This window comes from Pangasianodon hypophthalmus, chromosome 19 (assembly GCF_027358585.1).
Source record: "Pangasianodon hypophthalmus isolate fPanHyp1 chromosome 19, fPanHyp1.pri, whole genome shotgun sequence".
NCBI classification, from domain to species: Eukaryota; Metazoa; Chordata; class Actinopteri; order Siluriformes; family Pangasiidae; genus Pangasianodon; species Pangasianodon hypophthalmus.
The window spans coordinates 4,336,236-4,353,615 of NC_069728.1; the positions used below are offsets into that span (position 1 = coordinate 4,336,236).

The 17,380-nt window shown below is 39.1% G+C and overlaps 1 protein-coding gene across 4 annotated transcripts in view; it reads left to right on the forward strand.

Moving 5' to 3' along the window:
* The window catches only part of ipo13b (importin 13b), a 39,122-nt gene that overhangs the window by 823 nt on the left and 20,919 nt on the right, over nucleotides 1–17,380 (forward strand). For all 4 annotated transcript variants that reach the window (XR_004580118.2, XM_026946901.3, XM_053242145.1 and 1 more), the window contains exons 2-3: nucleotides 11,707–11,832; nucleotides 13,211–13,821. Coding sequence is in view for 3 of the 4 variants with exons in the window: in XM_026946901.3 (XP_026802702.1) it covers nucleotides 11,707–11,832; nucleotides 13,211–13,821 (737 nt within the window). In the remaining variant the exon portion in view is untranslated. The remainder of the gene's footprint in view (nucleotides 1–11,706; nucleotides 11,833–13,210; nucleotides 13,822–17,380) is intronic.

Genomic DNA, 17,380 nt, shown 5'->3' on the forward strand with positions numbered 1-17,380 from the left:
TGGGCAATTTCATACAGCTACCTCAGTGCACGTATCTGCACTTTATCACACTGTTGCTGCCACCATCTTTAAATCTTGACATTATATTTTTATTCTTTTTTAAAAAAAAAAATACTTTTCCATTTTCTAACTCTGTGTCAGTTCTGTTTCATGTTACGGACACATCATACCGTGACTGTCTGCATCATCATCATCATCATCATCATCATCTCTCTGCTGTACTCACTGTACTAGGCTTTGTAGATCATCATAACAGAATATTGTTATTGTTGTTATTATTATTATTATTATTATTATTATTATTCGACCAGCTTGTGGAAAACGACCCAACAATCATTGAGGCATTGGTGTTTGTTGTTTTCTTGCTTTAAGTTATTCCTCCTCATTTCTTTCCATCCAGGATTGCAGTTAAGCATCACTTTGTTTTTTTTTTGCACATTGACATTTTTCTTCTTTAAATTTTTTAATTAATGCTATAGTGTACAAGAACAAGGCAAATAAATTGTACAAAAACAGGACATCCAAGTTAAAGACAGGAAAATTAGAGACAACTTATTTTATTCTTCTATCGATTTGAGTTCAAACAGGTGAGAGGAGACGTTTACAAAAATATTTTAGAGACTCAACATAGACGTTAAATTCAGCTAAAAGTAGTTTAACTTTTCGTTTGTATTTTCTGCATTTAGCTTTATTTTCATGGTATTTTCCGTGAAATATTATTAAAGTTATAGAGGCGGCCTTACATTCAAAACCACATATAACGTGTCTAAGATTTATATCTGTCTGGTATCCAGTTTTAGTTGAAAATCATACACACAGTTTGGTCCAAAATTTGTTCAAATAACAACACTCAAAAAAAAAAAAAAAAAAAAAAATTCTACTTTGTCTGGCCCTTTTAAACAAAATGAGCAGCTCTGGTCAACATCTAAGAATTTAGACAGATTATAATTACAAGGATAAATATTATGCAAAATTTCTAAGATTTTTATTAGAGATGTAAAATCTGTATGGAAGAGATGATGCTTTCTTTGCACGTTGTCACGTTTGCAGTGTGAGTATGTAATGTTAACATGTCAGGTGTGATTGCAGGTGTTTTCTGGTTAATCAGATTAAGACAAAGGTCTTAAGACAGGTATAAGGGTTGAGGAAGGCAAGAAGACTCGGTCTTGAGCCTCGGGCTGGATGGTGGAGTTCATGGCTGAATCGCAGTTTCCTACACGTCTGAAATAGTGCACTGTGCTCATTTCTCAACAGGCTAAATGATTAAACACCGCTGATACTCTTTAGACCAAATACAGAGTTGACTCTAAACCAAAACGCAGTAATATTTTGGTCTGGTGTGATCTTCACATGGAAATTGGCCACATCTGATGGATGGAAAATTTTCTAATTCTGTCTAAACCTGCATGTTTGTCTCTGTCTGTCCGATGTTAAATACAGGATACAGTGTAAGCTAAAGATGGCACTTTCTCTCTTCAGTGTCAAAGTCTGGTGTCACATTTCCATCCTGGACAGGCTCTGGTAACCGAATCCAAGATATTAAGTGCTTTGTCGTGTCTATCACGCCAAGTTTAGGTCTGTATGATGGACAGAATCTGAAACTTTGTTACAGCACAACAGGAATAACTGCTGCTGTGGCGAGCTGTTATTCAGACGATGTCTTTTGAGGATTCTTCTAGAAATCAAAAGATGAGGTTATGAGTTGTTTTGTTTAGATCCACAGTATTTGAGGACAGCAGGTTTGTGCATTATTTCTGGTGGGCAGATGAGGCTAAACAGACAGACAGAAGAAAGCGAGACAACCTGACCTTTGGCGTTTCAAACCCCCCCACTTCTCTCGTTCCTATTTAGTCATGGTAATAACGTCTGTCTTGGGTGATGAAGCAAACACTATAATTATAATAATGATAATAATAATAATAATAATAATAGTAATAATAATTTCTTTATCAGTACTCTCTGATCACCAGTGTATACGTTGCCGATCTCAGAATCTGCCCCGTGCAAGGCGTATGCAGTATAAACCACAAATTTAACATCATACAGCCTTCTTAATGAAGCAGTATTACAAAAAAATAGGTTAGTTATTTCCCAAAGGTTTTAAAATGGTCTTATGTGATTACTCATGAGGTCTTTTGTTGTTTGGGACGCATCAGGATACATTGCTAATCAAACTACAAAGGTAATATAGCCACGCGCATCCCAGACTTTATCCGTAAGTGGATTGTAAATGCGTCATAAAAGACGCGTTAGACTCTGTTCAGTCCTAGATTTAGCACTGGCTTCTTGTGATCTGATCAACGGAGAAGGATGTTAATATTGGGTCTGAACCGTGATCAGATCACAAAATGGAGTGATCGCTGGTGATCTGGGATGAATGAGAGTTGTGTCAGTGAGGGACTGATTTTTAAAATGCAATGCACTGACGAAATTTTTGTGTGCAGCTCCCACTTTATATCGGTTTCACTCGCATCTCTCTTTTGTTTTTTTTATTTTTTTTGGGTGCTTGTAGTATTGAGCTCAGCTCAGCTCAGCTCAGTGCCGAGATGTGAGGTAGAGCAGCTTCATATTACACACTTTACAGTGGTACAGCGGTATGATCAGAGCTGGAAGTCTTCATTGTACAGATAAAGTGACTGTGAAGCATGTATAAGATGCATCGCTTTAGCTACAGTACCACTATATTGGGTCTACATAGATTAATATAACTGTTATAATGGCTAATTTCAGCAAAGTGTCTGTTGATTGTCCCAAGTGGTCAGTGGAGAGTATTTGAGATCCGTGGGAATACCAATTGTGAGCGGCTCTCCGTCTCGGCTGGCTGAATCTTTGCATCTTCATCTACTGATTCTCCTCTCCCCTTAGACACAGACATAGAAACCTTACAGGAAGGAATTTGTTTAGGCACAGTAAAGAAGACAGCGTAAAGCTGGTAAAGAGCAGATCGATTCAGACAGATTCAGGAGGTGGGCCGGGGTTTAGGAAACTATGATGATATGATTTCATGAATGGAAATGCAAAGATGGGTTAGGTAGTTGGCCGCAGAATGTAAGGTATGCTGAAGTGAAAGAAATTAAGAGATCACAAAGCTCGTGATTCAAGCTAGAGCGAATTAGGGCCAAGAAGAGAATAAATGGCTCCTCTGCTGCAACCCACAACATTAAAAAATAAAAAAAGTTATTCTTTTAGCTGGAGCAAGTCCTGCCCTGAGTGAGTTTTTCACCAGTCTATCAATAATCTCTCAATGATTCCAAATGCAGTTTTGCTTCTAGTGCTCAGTTAATTACTCTCTCTAGATTTCTGTGCCTGTCCTTTCCCTGGAGAGAAGAACATGCATCAAGTCTCTGCGTTTCTCTGAAGCAGCCTTTACCACCTTTCCCTTACTGTGCATTATAATTCGAATCTAGACATTTTTTTTCTTCCATTTCCAAATTGTTTGCTTCCTGAAAGGTGAAAATCAGATATTATAAATGTAAGTGTATCAAAGATAAGTGCTCACAAATCCGTTAACCCTCAACTCCTCTTGGGATGATGAACCATGGCTGATCCTGTACTGTGACCCAGATTCCTTCAAAAGTTAGAAAAAAGCCGGTTTTCCCTTTATATTTATTAAAGTATTAAAGTATAGACAAACATCCAATACTGAGAGCACCATTGTTTTATTACATCATTTCCAGTTTCTCCCACTGTTATAGAATGCGGGTAGCTTTATAAACCATGGCAGATCTGACAATAGAAAAGATAATAATAATTATATGCTTGACCCGCTTTGTTTTTAGAGTGTATTCATTATCAGAGTCCTCGATCTGTGTTTTTTTCTGTCACTTTTGCTGACTCATCACATCAGCCCCTACAGATGTGAAATCTACTAGCAGGAGGGCTTTGATCAATTTTCTTAGCATACACATTAATCGATCTCGTGTATCAAGTCGCCATCCTGCTTTCGGTTCAGGAGTCGATTCACTGATTCCAGGCTTTGAAAACTAAGAATCAACCACAAAACATTGGAGTCAATTCCACACACTGAAAAAGATTCGCCTCTCACACACACACACACACACACACACACACACACACACACACACACACACACCAAGCTAAATATATTAGCATTGGCATTTTTCAGTTATCGAGACAGGCAGTGGATATTTATTTTACCTTCCTTTTGAGTTTGTCTGGTTGCTATTGAACAAATCAGAGGTTGAAATACAGATAAGAGTTATAGCTGCAAAAAAACATGAGCAGAACCAGTAAAAATGTGCAAAATACCATCATCCTGCATTAGCTTGGGTGACTCATTTGGTAAGCGTAAGCACTTATCACAGATTATCATGTCATTAATATTTGATTGTAGTTAGTGTGAGCTGTTATTTAATTAAGTCCAGTTAAGCTTCTGCAGTACAACTGGTTTACTGAAATGCTGCACTGAGGGTGCCAATAATTTTGGAACTGACTGTATACTTGTTGCTGCTATCTCAATGTCTCTCTCATTTTTTTTCCCTTTCATTCTATCTCATGCATTTTATTGTTTCTTTCACTGACCGCTCTTCTCTCTTTCTTTGTATGTCTGCATATTTTGCCTTTTGTGTTCTCTCCACTTTCACAAAGACTTTTGTGTGCATCTGCGTGCCTCTATATCTGTGGCTCTGCTGGTTGTATTGTGTATTGTTTGGTGAGATGTAAGGGTGGCTGGTAGTGAATGGTCAGAAACGGTACTGCTCTATCATAAATCTTTGCATCGGACATTGCAAAAAAAAAAAAGGACACACTGAGCTGCAAAAGCGAATCCACAAAATAAATAAAATCTGATTGAAATCTCAAAAATGAATCTAATCAATAGTGAAATCATTTCATTACAGATGAGTTGGCCTGTATTATTAAGCACTCTAGCACGTACTATGTCAACTCATTTAGACTAAAAACACATTTTTTTGGAAAATGGAAGAGAACGTTCCCAAAGTATGGGAACACTTTACACTCTGCTGGTGTCTTCATGACATATCTTGTGTTTTAATGCGAGGAAAAATGGTGCTGGGATTCGATCTCAAAGTGTCGATTCCCAGATTCCAGGCATTGAAAACTAAGAGTCAAACAACAAGTTGATTCCACACGCTTTGCATCAACATGGTGAGCAAAACAATTAAGCAACCATCCAAGTGTTAGCGTGACAGCCAGTGGATATTGACCTTTATTTTGAATTTGACTGGTCAGAATTGATTGAGACCATTGGTCCATTGGTTGCACTGACATATAGGCCTAGTTGCTATAGTTACTATGAACATATGTTAGTTTGGGTGTATGATTTGGGGAGGAAAGTGTTCAACATAAGCACACTATCATATTCTCATGCCATGACTGATGTCAGCAATGGCACATAAATATAAACATAAATAGCAATAATGTTAGTATTTAAAATAATCACTTGCAGATTTCGTGTCTGGCCTGTTCGTTTTTTTTTTTTGTTTGTTTGTAGTTGCCTGGAGGACAAGTAGGTTCAAGAACCGGAATAAGAAGAACAAAAAACCTTAGTCCTTATTGACTTTTACTAAACAAATGTTTGCATTTGGTATGTTTAAATGCATTTCACATTGGTATGATTCACATCCATGTTTAAACTATTGCGCATGCTTCCACATCCCACCACCCACTGCACTAAAATAACACAACAGCAGAGGCACGATGTGGCTGATGTAACTTTTCTAAAATACACTGACCTAGCATATAAGACAAAACTGCTGGTTTTGTCATTGGTAAATGTAGCTGGCTGGTCATTGGGCTATTGATATTAGATTAGTAGCTGACTAACTGCTTTCGCATTATAACTGCTATTAAGCTCTGAGCTGTTGCTACAGTCAGGTGATAAATGATAAGAAAAAAAAAAAACAACAACAACATAAAGTGTCTAAAAAAAACAACAGTACATAACGAGCCACAAGAACATTTTCCCTGAGCCTTGCCCCAGATTCTTCACGTCTCTGGGACGGTACAGGACGAGCGAACACCAGTGTTACGAAGGATATTCATCCACTTGGTGTTTTGATGATAGTGGTGGAGTCTCGCATGTCGGTCGAAAATCTCCCACATGTTCACCTGGGTTGAGATCTTGTGACTGCAAAGGCATATGATTTAGATCATTTTCACACTCAAACTGTTCAGTGAGCTTTCGCACCATGTGGATGAGGACATGATACATGTGATCAGTCAGAATAAGTGTGTACTGATTTGCTGTGACCCTTTCTTCTAATGCTCAGATTCCTAACCCTGGTCCTGGAGTACCTGTACCTCCTGTCCTGCACATTTCAGTGCTTTTTCCTGCTCTAACACACCCAGTTCAACAAAACAGCTATTTACCAGGCCTTCCTGAATTGAAGTGGGTGTGTTAGAGTAGAGAAAACACTAACGTGCAGGAAATCTGTTGGGACAAGTGGACCTAAAGCATGCCAGCAAAATGCTCCCAAAAGCAGAACAGATCTACCGCTTTTTCCGTTAATTTGTCACCTCAGTGTTTATGTATCTATAGCCTCATCTCATGCTTTAATCTTTATTATTACTTTTATGCACTTTGCAAGCCCTTTAATTCATTAATTCGTGAAAGAAAGTACACGTAAATGACCAGAGCCATCGCAAGATTCTGAGCAGCAGGTGACTGAAATTCAAGTACAAGGAAAAGTACAAGGAAAAGTAATGGATATATTTGCATTCACAGGATAGCTCAAATAGTTTTTTTTTTTTTTTAAGTTCGTCTGACAGAACTTCGATACTAACAAGAGTTAAATGAAAACCATTTATCGTCCATTTATAGTCATGGGTACTCGCACTCCACCGTAGTATGACTCAGCTAGAATGTGAAACACCTCCTCTGTGAAGAACACAAGTTTACCAGTATACAGGTTTCGCTCTTTTCTGATGCTGACAATATGCTTTTCGCAGGTATTAAAAAAAATTAAATAAATAAAAATAAAAAAGAGAACAGTTTTACCCAAATATAGATTCTGGTGATTACTGCCATTACACTAGGCCTAACCATGGGTTCTTCCTGTTTCCAGAAGATTGGTTTGGAATTGGTCCATGCTGTGTAAACGATCATATCTTGATCCGGATAACTTGCTAATATTAGACAATTGTTGTGGAAGTAGACATATTTACTGAGATGAAGAAGAAAAAAAAAAAAAAAAAAAACACTGGTCAGAGTGCACGGCTCACTTTAAGTTTCCCAGAAGAATCCCAAAATATGATAAATTCATAACTTAGTATTGGTAAATAATTTACTACATGTCTTTTTTTTTTATTGACTTAAATATTGACATGATATAAGGATAAAGTGAAAACATCCTGACCCTGTGCACTGACTCTGCCTTTTGAGATTATTGATTTGTCTTTTCATTTCCTGGACAGTCCAATGTCCACAAGTGTCCGGTGTTGTATTCATTGTATAAAGTGTATCATATCTTAAACGTATGGCTACAATTATTGAATATATATATATATATATATATATATATATATATATATATATATATATATATATATATATATATATTCAAATACTAACGTGAACATTTGATTATTCTGTATCTTCAGGCTAAAGCTTGATTCAAGTTGTACGACAGGCTATTTCAGGTAGACTCTGCTTCTACTGTATCCCTAACCAGGATAACCTGGATAAATTTTCCGATTTATTAATTGAGTGTGTTTCCCCAGGAGGATTTAACTCATTTGTTAAAATGGAGAAATATGGGAAATGAATGAACTCCTCTCACCTTCTGTGTTCAGATAGCATACGGTATACGTGGGAAGGACAGTGTGTGTGTGTGTGTGTGTGTGTGTGTGTGTGTGTGTGTGTGTGTTGGGGGAGGGGGTGTTGGAGCTTAAGCTTCACTAATTATATCTTGCACAGTGTGTACTGGGAATTGGTTGTCCGTAGCAACCTGAGGTGTGTTTTTCTCCGCACTGAGTGTTCATGACAGTCAACAAGCACACTGTAGTGTCTTCCTTCACACGCGGGAACAAATGGAAATGCACAAATGGACCTGGGACATTGCGCTCTCCAATCTGTACTCTTCAAATGAGAATAAAAAAAAAAACAGCTTTGACTGTTAATAGCAATGGGTGATATAATGACGTTAGATCGTGAGCAATTAAAATGTCTCCCTGATGTGTTTTTCCAGAGAGATGACATGTACCATGATACCAGACACATTTTGTCAGTTGCGCTAAAAATACTCAGTCATGGCATTTCAAGTCGTTTTATTAACCAGATATTACTCTGTTCGCTAGTCTAGCTGGCCCTCTCCCTGACAGACACACAAACAAACCAATAATAACCAAGTGTAGGCGGTTCCTTAGCTTATGTTTCCTTTTCTTTTACTTTAGCAACATTGCAGCATGACTGGCAACACAGAGGAGGTGGTAACAAAAAATTCAACAACGGTTATATGGTACTGCTGGATTTTACACAACAGACACAGCGCAAACAATGCTTGTTTGGAAAATATGCCAAGGCAAGGTTGGCAAGTCGTGGAATCTTTGTTTATCCGCCAAGAGAAAACACCCCAAAGAGGGTGCCGAAAGCTAGATAACACGAGGAGTGCACGTGAACAGCACCACAGCCTAAAACAGCGCTGAAGTAACCAGCAATAACAAATGCATATGAAAAATGTACTTATGAGAAAACAAGCATGAGCTGGAAAGACAACACTGATCCCTGTGACATTTTACCTGGTGAAGGATATAATACACAAGACGTTTAAAACCAAGCGTTTTAAGCAACTTCTAAAAATAGTTGACTGTTGAGAGAAGTACAATAAAAAAAAAAGCAAAATAATGACGCAAATAGCTTATTTTAAACATGTTAAATAAAATGTAACACTAACTCAGCTAATATGTTTAGTATTTAAAAATGTATTTAAATACTTGCCTGTCAATCACTTTTTCATTTATTGTACATTTAAATACTGAAGACATTAGTAGAGGTGATGCATCAGTTTAAAACGTAAAAAATATGCCTGACAAGATTTTGATATTTTGCCGGATTGCCCAGCCCTAACTGTGAAGAAAAGTTTGTGAATTATAGGCGTAAGAAAATTGAAATCTAGCACTAGTAAAGAGTGCAATGAGATGAAAAGAGTATGGAATTACAGATGAGCAAGTTACTGTAAAACAGCATTTGCAAAGGTATCACAATCTTTAAACTACAGCGTGTCCCAAAAGTCTCCATACGCAGGGGACTGTGTTTGCCAGCACCATGTCAGTTGTGCCTTCGTCAGCCCAGTCTTTTTTATTAATGAATTTGTTAATGAGTTTAGCAACAGTGTTGTGTGTGATGTGCTTGACATGTTTCCTGTCAAAGTCCATCGCACCCTTGCGACAGCTTCCAGATCCAGCCATGAGACTGATTTCAGTACCTTCTTCTTTTGTCAAAGGCATTCTTAAAGGCTATCTGAAGTGTGTGTGTGTGTGTGTGTGTGTGTGTGTATATATAAACTAAGTGTGAAACATTTTGGAAGACATTTTGCTAAGTATTAATTTCCCCTATGTATAGAGATTTTTGGTGTATGTTTACCTTTAAATAGAAGAAAAGAAGAAGAAAGAAAAGAAAAAATAGCATTTATGAAACATGACAGGTCTCTATGATTGCAAATCATAGCCTGTAGCTGTGATTGTGATTATTAAAAAGTTTTTTTTTTTTTTTTGTTAAATCCACTGGTTTGCTCAAATTGCTCATACGTCACTTCCAGCGTTTGTCGTCAGAAGATGTCGGATGCAGATTTAGCAGGCAAATAAATCAGCTCTGAGCCAGACTGTGGGTGCTGTGTAGCTAAGGCTAATGCACTGTCCGTCGACCGAGCGCACCGTGGGGAGTCACTGTGATTAATGGCCTGGTGAGGGGAGCGCAACACAAGGGCAGAGTGAGTCATCAGCGAGCACCTCTCATCTCTCGTCTCTCACACTCGCTCTTTAATACAGAACCTGGCTCACTCCAGCCTCGCTGTCAGTGGATCAAAGGCGTTCAGGACTAGTACAGACCAACACGGGTGTCATGTGGAGGAACCAGTGTAGCACTGGAGGTTGCCATAGTAACTTGCCGAACTGAATGATGTACTCTGTAGTACGAATTTGTAATGAAGGGCAAAGTGGTTAGACAGAACTAAACATTGACCATGATGTGCACACACACACACACACACACACACACACACACACACACAGTTTCTTTGTTTCTTAATTCCCTTTGTCTGTAGGCAGTTCCAGTGTTACGGATGTGAACTTTGCACTTTCGCTGGTTAACAAAATCGGCCTCACAGCAGAAACAAGCTTGGGGTCAATGTGTCACTTTGCATATGTTGTCATTTAACCTCTTGAGGACAACGTAACAATTCTTAAAAACTCATACTGATTTACATATTTCACATACATAGCAATTTATGAGCATTATATATGTGACATCAAACGGACAGACCTTTGTGGGAGACTACCCGTTTATTACAAACTCTCAATTTTAAAGAACATCACAAAAAGCATCATGTGTATAACATGACAAGACTCGGACACAAAGTAGAATATAATGGGAATTCATCATTTAAGGAAAAACCGGCATTATTGATTTATGATGGAATAAAATTTTCTCTATAATTCCACCAGACAAGTTAAATACAGTGAAATACAGGGAACACGAGGGAATATTTTTAAAAATAGCTGTCCTGTGCCTGCAGCTTTATTTTTCCATGGTAAGGTTGACATTTGTGTGAAATTGTCCATTAGCTGTTGCATGACTCAGGATTAGGATTCAGAACATATTTCCCAAAGACACACTGAAAAATTCAAGTGAATTTCCCATTTTTCTAAAGCTCCTAATGTTACTGGTTATGCTACAAAAGTAAAACTTCTCATCTAATTCATTTTCTAGTGTAGTTCTTTCTTGCTGTTTAAATGACATTTTAATAGTGAACTTTAAATGTCAAGACTTCATTCTGCATCATGTTGCTTAGAGACTTTGATTTCTGCAGCTTCTCGCTTCAAGCTGATCCTCCAGCCTTCCGTGCTTAATGGAGTATTTAACACTCGGTTCTATGTTTGTTCAAGTGATCAGAATTACCTGTTCATTTTGTAATTAACCGTCTGTTTACACACTTTCTGATTATTTGCTCTTGAATCAGTTGATATGTATTTCCTGGCTCCTTCTGTAAATTATCTGTAAAACCTTTTCTTGTAAGCTACCTTTGTTACATTTGATATTTTGTGGTTTCTTTTTCATGATTCTTTGATTAATCTCTGTTTTCTTAGCTCTCTTCCTGTCTCTGTTGTTTTTGCCAGTCATCTCACCTTCTGTCTCTCAGACTCTTTTTCTCTCTCTCAGCTCCCAGCTTTTTCACTCTCCTTCTCATCCCTCTTTTGTCTCCACTCTACTTATCTGTCTCTAAGGGATGAATTTCAGTCTCTTATTTAAATTCTAGCACATTGAGCTCAACTCTCAATGTTATCAGAAGTGACAGGAGAGTAGTAGCCTGATACCAGAATCATACCGTGAGCCAGCTACCCGTTTCCTCACTCACTGCCTTTCGTTAATTAAAAACTAATTTGCAATTATTAAAAAAAAAAAAAAAAACTACTTTTAGGAAAAGAATAATTGTGCCTGACTCTTGAGGTTTGTACTTCAGTCATATCACCATGTCTGATTTGTTGTCTTCCCTTTTCTTTGTGTCTCAGGCTCTGCACCAGCTGTATTATGATCCAAACATTGAGAATAAGAACCTGGCTCAGAAGTGGCTGATGCAGGCTCAGATCTCCCCTCAGGCCTGGCAGTTCTGCTGGGCTCTGCTCAGTCCTGACAAGGTGAGAGCAGACTGTAACACATGTATTGGTTCTCTACCAACTTGCTCTGCTGTGTTGAACTTGATCCTATTTCTGCTTTGGTTTCGGCACTGGTTGCTCTCAACCCGTTCGTGGTCTGCTTATTTAAAAAAAAATATGTATATTTTTTTTCCCCTTTTCTCATTTCTTGCTCTGACCCTGTGTGCTGCAGTTTTAATTTCTGCTGCACGTAACACTACTGTTCAGCTTTACATTATATGTATTGTGATGTGCTCAGTGCTATACAATTCCTGTAATTTACCTATAATACTTTAAAGGTTGGATTAGCACCTTCTATTCCCCATCATCTGCCTTCTTCTCTTTCTGATTTATTTAAAAAAAATATATAAAAAAAAGATAAGAGGAAAAAGCTGATCCTCAAATCTATGGATTTATAATCTCTTTCTCTCTTTTGCTCCTCAAAGAGATATTTGCAGAATATTATATAACAATATAACAAGCTCTTTAACCAGTATTCTTTCAAAATGGTGCTCTTAAGTCTCTTTAGTCTCTTTATTAAGTGAATAGATACTTTAATTGGACTCTATAATTAAGCAATATCACACAAGCAAAAGTGCTGTTATCCTGAATATCGGCGCGGCACTTGAGCTGATATTCAGTGCATTATCATGACTGCGAGTGGATATTTGCTTTTCTACAACAGTTCTTTAAACAAGAAATTAATATAGATAATTGACATTTCAGACACAACATGGCAGAATATTTTGTTTATTTAAAGAAGACACAGCTGACTAGAGTGTTGTGTGTTGCCATGGTGATGCCCAGACTGACTGACAGCCTGTAGTAAATGTAGTAACGGTTTCAGTGTAACGAAATATTACTTGAGGTGGAATTTTTTTTTTTTTTTTTGGGTAGCGAACACAGACAAGCGGCATGATACAAACAAAGAGATGTACCAGTGTTATACTAAATATCAGCACTCTTGGAACGGCGCCTGTCCAATCAAATTACTGGACTGGAACTAACTGTTTAAAAAAAAAAATTAATTTGATTAAAGTTAATTTGCCACCACAATATACCACCAACTAGACAGTTAAAACATACGTATGGATAGAGAGCTTGCTATTTTAAGGACTGGTCATTAACAGCGGATCTCTCTGGTCTTAGCCAATTAGCTAACATTAGCTAGGTTCAGCAGTATTGCAGCTGATGATCCTAATTAAAATGTGTTGTACGGCTTTAACTGTGCCTGTAGACCCATGGCAACCACATTATTTCTGTGTCCTGCTCTGTAGCTAATCCTGCTGTAACAGATTTGATCTGATTAAAATAAAATCCCTTTTTAGTGGATAAATGGCTTAAGTAAATTTTTTTTCTCTTTCTCCACCTCCTTCCTTAGGTCCCAGAGATCCAATATTTTGGCGCCAGCGCACTACACACCAAGATCTCACGCTATTGGGGTGACATCCCTGCCGAGCAGTACGACACCCTCAAGACGCAGCTTTTCTCCCAGATTGCCCTGTTTGCCTCAGGCTCTAAAATTGTGCTGACACGGCTGTGTGTGGCCCTGGCTTCACTGGCGCTTAACACTATGCCCGAGGCGTGGCCTGGCGCTGTCTCGGAGATGGTGCGAGTCTTCCAGGAAGAGGGGAGCACTGTGGACGGGCGCGCTCGCTGCCTGGCGCTGCTCGAGCTCCTCACTGTGCTGCCCGAGGAGTTCCAGACGAGCCGGCTGCCGCAGTATCGTCGGGGGCAGGTGCGGGGCGCTCTGGGCCGAGAGTGGGCATCTGTTTATCCCCTGCTTCAGCAGCTACTGCGTCAAGCTGACTCGCCAGCGCCAGTGAAGGCGCGTGCACTTAAGTGCCTGTCCAGCTGGGCATTGCTGGATGTGCCGCTCAGCGAGAGCGAGGGTCTGCTGGAAGCTGGCTTTGCCGCACTTAATGACCCTGAATTGTTTGACGCTTCCGTGGAGGCCATCGTCAATGCCATCTCACAGCCTGACTCTCAGAGGTGAGTCTCACACACAGGACTAGAGCCATTGCGTTATATCCGAAAGTAGCTGAATTTGTAGAATTGGAGTGGTACTGGGGAAGAAAAGCCACTTGACTAAATTACTGGAGGTTCTGGTTCATCATTTACATACTTTAAGTCAGTATTTACATACTGAAGTTGAAATGCAGCAGCATATGAAGATTTATCATGATAAGGCAAGAACTATGACTACACATTTGTCCCCTATTTGGGAATATATTGATTTGTTTCCCTTACACTTTGTTCATGCACTTATCTAGCTATCTAGCTGTGTTATGACATTACACTAGCTAGCACTTTTAGGTTTCCAAAAAAAAAAAAAAAAAAAAAAAACCTTTGGCAGCACACCGGAGGCTTGTGTTTGTCTATTGACTATTGACCTAGCTAATAAATTTGTCATTTGTCCACACCTGGAGTGTGTGTCTTCGTGCTGAGAAATACCAATAATAATTCAATAATTCAAGCTGAATTCAAATAAAGTTTATCAGATAGATGGTTCGAGAACCTTCAGCGTGGGTGTTTGAGATGAACGCATATGGCAAAGTCAAGACTCCCAGCAACTCAAAACAAACGTGCACACTCATGATGTCAGTTCTGCAGACTTTTATCAACACCTCAGTGTGCCACACGTGTACACACACACGCACACACGCACACACACACACACACACACACACACACACACACACACACACACATACTCACATACTCACTCTTGCCTCTCTGATCCTGAGTGAGTCACAAAAGCAATGAAGAGAAAGGACGGTGTGATATTTTAGGAATGAAATGACTAAAACCTTTCTCGTTTTTTTTCAAAGAAAATTAGAGATGAGATCTGGGTTTGGTTATAGGAGAGAAGCTTATGGTTATAGTAGCTAAGGGAGATTTAATTATTTGTGAATGGTCAAAGGTGAAATCTGTAGGGAAAGAGAGACTGTAGAGTGTGACCACCACACACACACACACACACACACACACACACACACACACACACACACAGACAGACCTGAGACAGGGAGTGACAAAGCACATCTGAAATACAGACACATTAGAAGACAAGGGGAAAACGCAGAGGGACCAAACGAGAACAGTCAAGAGAGGCTGTAAGAAGGGGAGGTGTGTGTCGGGGGATTAGGCTGGCTGCCGTTCCCATGGAGATAGTGAGGTAGAGATGTCTTGCGCTGTGGTTGGTGCAGATCCGGTGAGCTCACCCCCACTACAGCACCCCACTACCCCCCTCTCACTCTGAGCACAAGAGAGATGGAGAGAAAGGAGGGATCGTGGAGAGGTCCAGCAGGCTTTAATTTTAGTTTTCTTACAAGAACATGCAACTCTGGTGTCTGTACGTTTTCATTCATCATACGTGTACTAGCATGAATAAAAAAGAAACAAAAAACAACATCCTCCCATTTTGTGTTCTAAACTGAAATAACACCTCACTTTCCTGACCTCAACTACTTTTTTTGTTTTGTTGTTTGAACCTTTTGCTTGCCCGGTCATTAAAAATGAGGAGCTGATGTATTAATATTTTGTATCCTGTTATAAAAAGCCAGCTGAGCCAGAAAAAGGAAGCCCATCTGCTGCCTTCCAAATAAAAGTGAAACATACAGTCCTGCTGGTTTCTGTATGTGCACATCATTAGTAGTGGGTTTGGCTGTAGCACAAGGCCTCCAGCTCTATGCACAGAGATGCAGGGAGACACTTGGATACTAGGAAGCTTTACTGTATTCAACTTCCTGGGCAGGTGTAACATCATTAAAATATGCATAATTAATCCAATCTTTTTCAAGCTTGGCACTAGTCTAGCCATTTCTTAGCCTCAGCCACTTTTTAGCAACAGCTTCTACACCACACAGTTGAAACAATCTGTGACGAGACAAATCATAGAAATACTGTGATCAGTGTAACATTAACGTGATGCAACTACTTCTGTCTGTTTACCTCTTTAGCGTATGTGCGCAACAGTGTAAGAGAATTTCAGCAGAAGGGGCTGTTTGCTTTGAGCTCGCTCATAATGGGCAGTTATCAGGGCAGAATTTGGCAGATTGCAATTTCAGTAAGCAGCAGAAGAATAGCTAGAAAAAAAATCAGTGAACATGTGCTGTACTCTGTCTGCAGTCATACATGTATCACTGTCTAGCTGCTGTTGTAAGCAGGAGAAGTTGTTATTGTAAGAAGGATCATACACTGCTGTATATGGCCAAAAGTATGTGGACATCACCCGTGGTTGTGGAATGGGATATTCATTGGTCAGGTTCATATACTTTTGGCCATGTAGTGTATAGCAATCATAGGGACATGGGTACAGCTAGAGGATTCTGAGGCAATGACTGTTTATCACAACTATAAAGCAAGTGATAACTGGAACTTCCTCTCTTGCACGTTCCACAGCATTAAATCTATTTATAAATCGGCAAAAAACTGTGATATATTGTTCACTAAAATTAAAAAGTGTAAATGTTAGCAAAACGCTGTGGTATAAGTGGAATAACACACTCCAGACTGTGCAGTTCTAGAAAATTACTACTTCGGAGTGGTAACAGCACTCCCTTTCGCGTCCTGCCGCATCACACCACTCCAGCGTTGATTATTTTCATATAACCGTGCGGTCTGTTGTGTTTCTTACATAGTACACAATATATAGATATATGTTTTTATGTGCAAAGAAATGAAGCATTTTTATGCACAGAGACTGATAGTTATTATTATTATTCTTTTATTCCACTCTGTATTGGACCTGTTTTTTTCTGTAATCTGATTGCTGATGTCTTTGTGTTAACCCAAGGCTTTATTTATTTATTTATTTATTTATTTATTAAATGCTTTTTTTATTTTATTTTTTAATTTTTTTAGCATCATTCCTGTATGCAACAAAAATCTAATTGAGCAGCTGATGTTTTTAGATGTGTTAGATGTTTTTCCACATAGGAAACTCAGAGTATGATGCTTGATTGGACTTGTCTGAGATACTGTACTGGAAGGAAGACAATAACAAAGCCAGGTCCTCTTTCTCCACCCTGCAGCAGTATAGAGTGAGAGAGGTTGCATGAGTTCGAGTGGAAGAGTAAAATATGACAAGTAAATATACAGGAAGAATAGGATGACAGCCTGCATGTTATTTGTACCACCAAACCCACAGTGCTCGTGTTCTGTCAGGAGACCAGCATGACTGCTTTTAATCCCAGTGGGGTACGGGAACACACACACACACACACACACACACACACACACACACACACACGGCAGATGGGGCTTGTGGCACTATAGGACTGAGCTCAGACTCAGTGTGTTCTTGTTATCAATGTAGGCCCCTAATGCACCACATTCTTTCCCCCGCTCTTGTTAAATAGATTTTAAATGCCAGATTATCAATCTTCTATGTCCACATTCTTCCTTCACCTTTTGTCTCTGCTCTCTCCTTTTCCTCTGTGTTATTTCTCCTATCTGCCTAACCGATTGCATCTTGTTGCCAAGCAACTCGTTTCATCTGTCTCCTGGCGTCTGAGGATAATTGCAGGATTTTGGGGGGTAGGGAGCG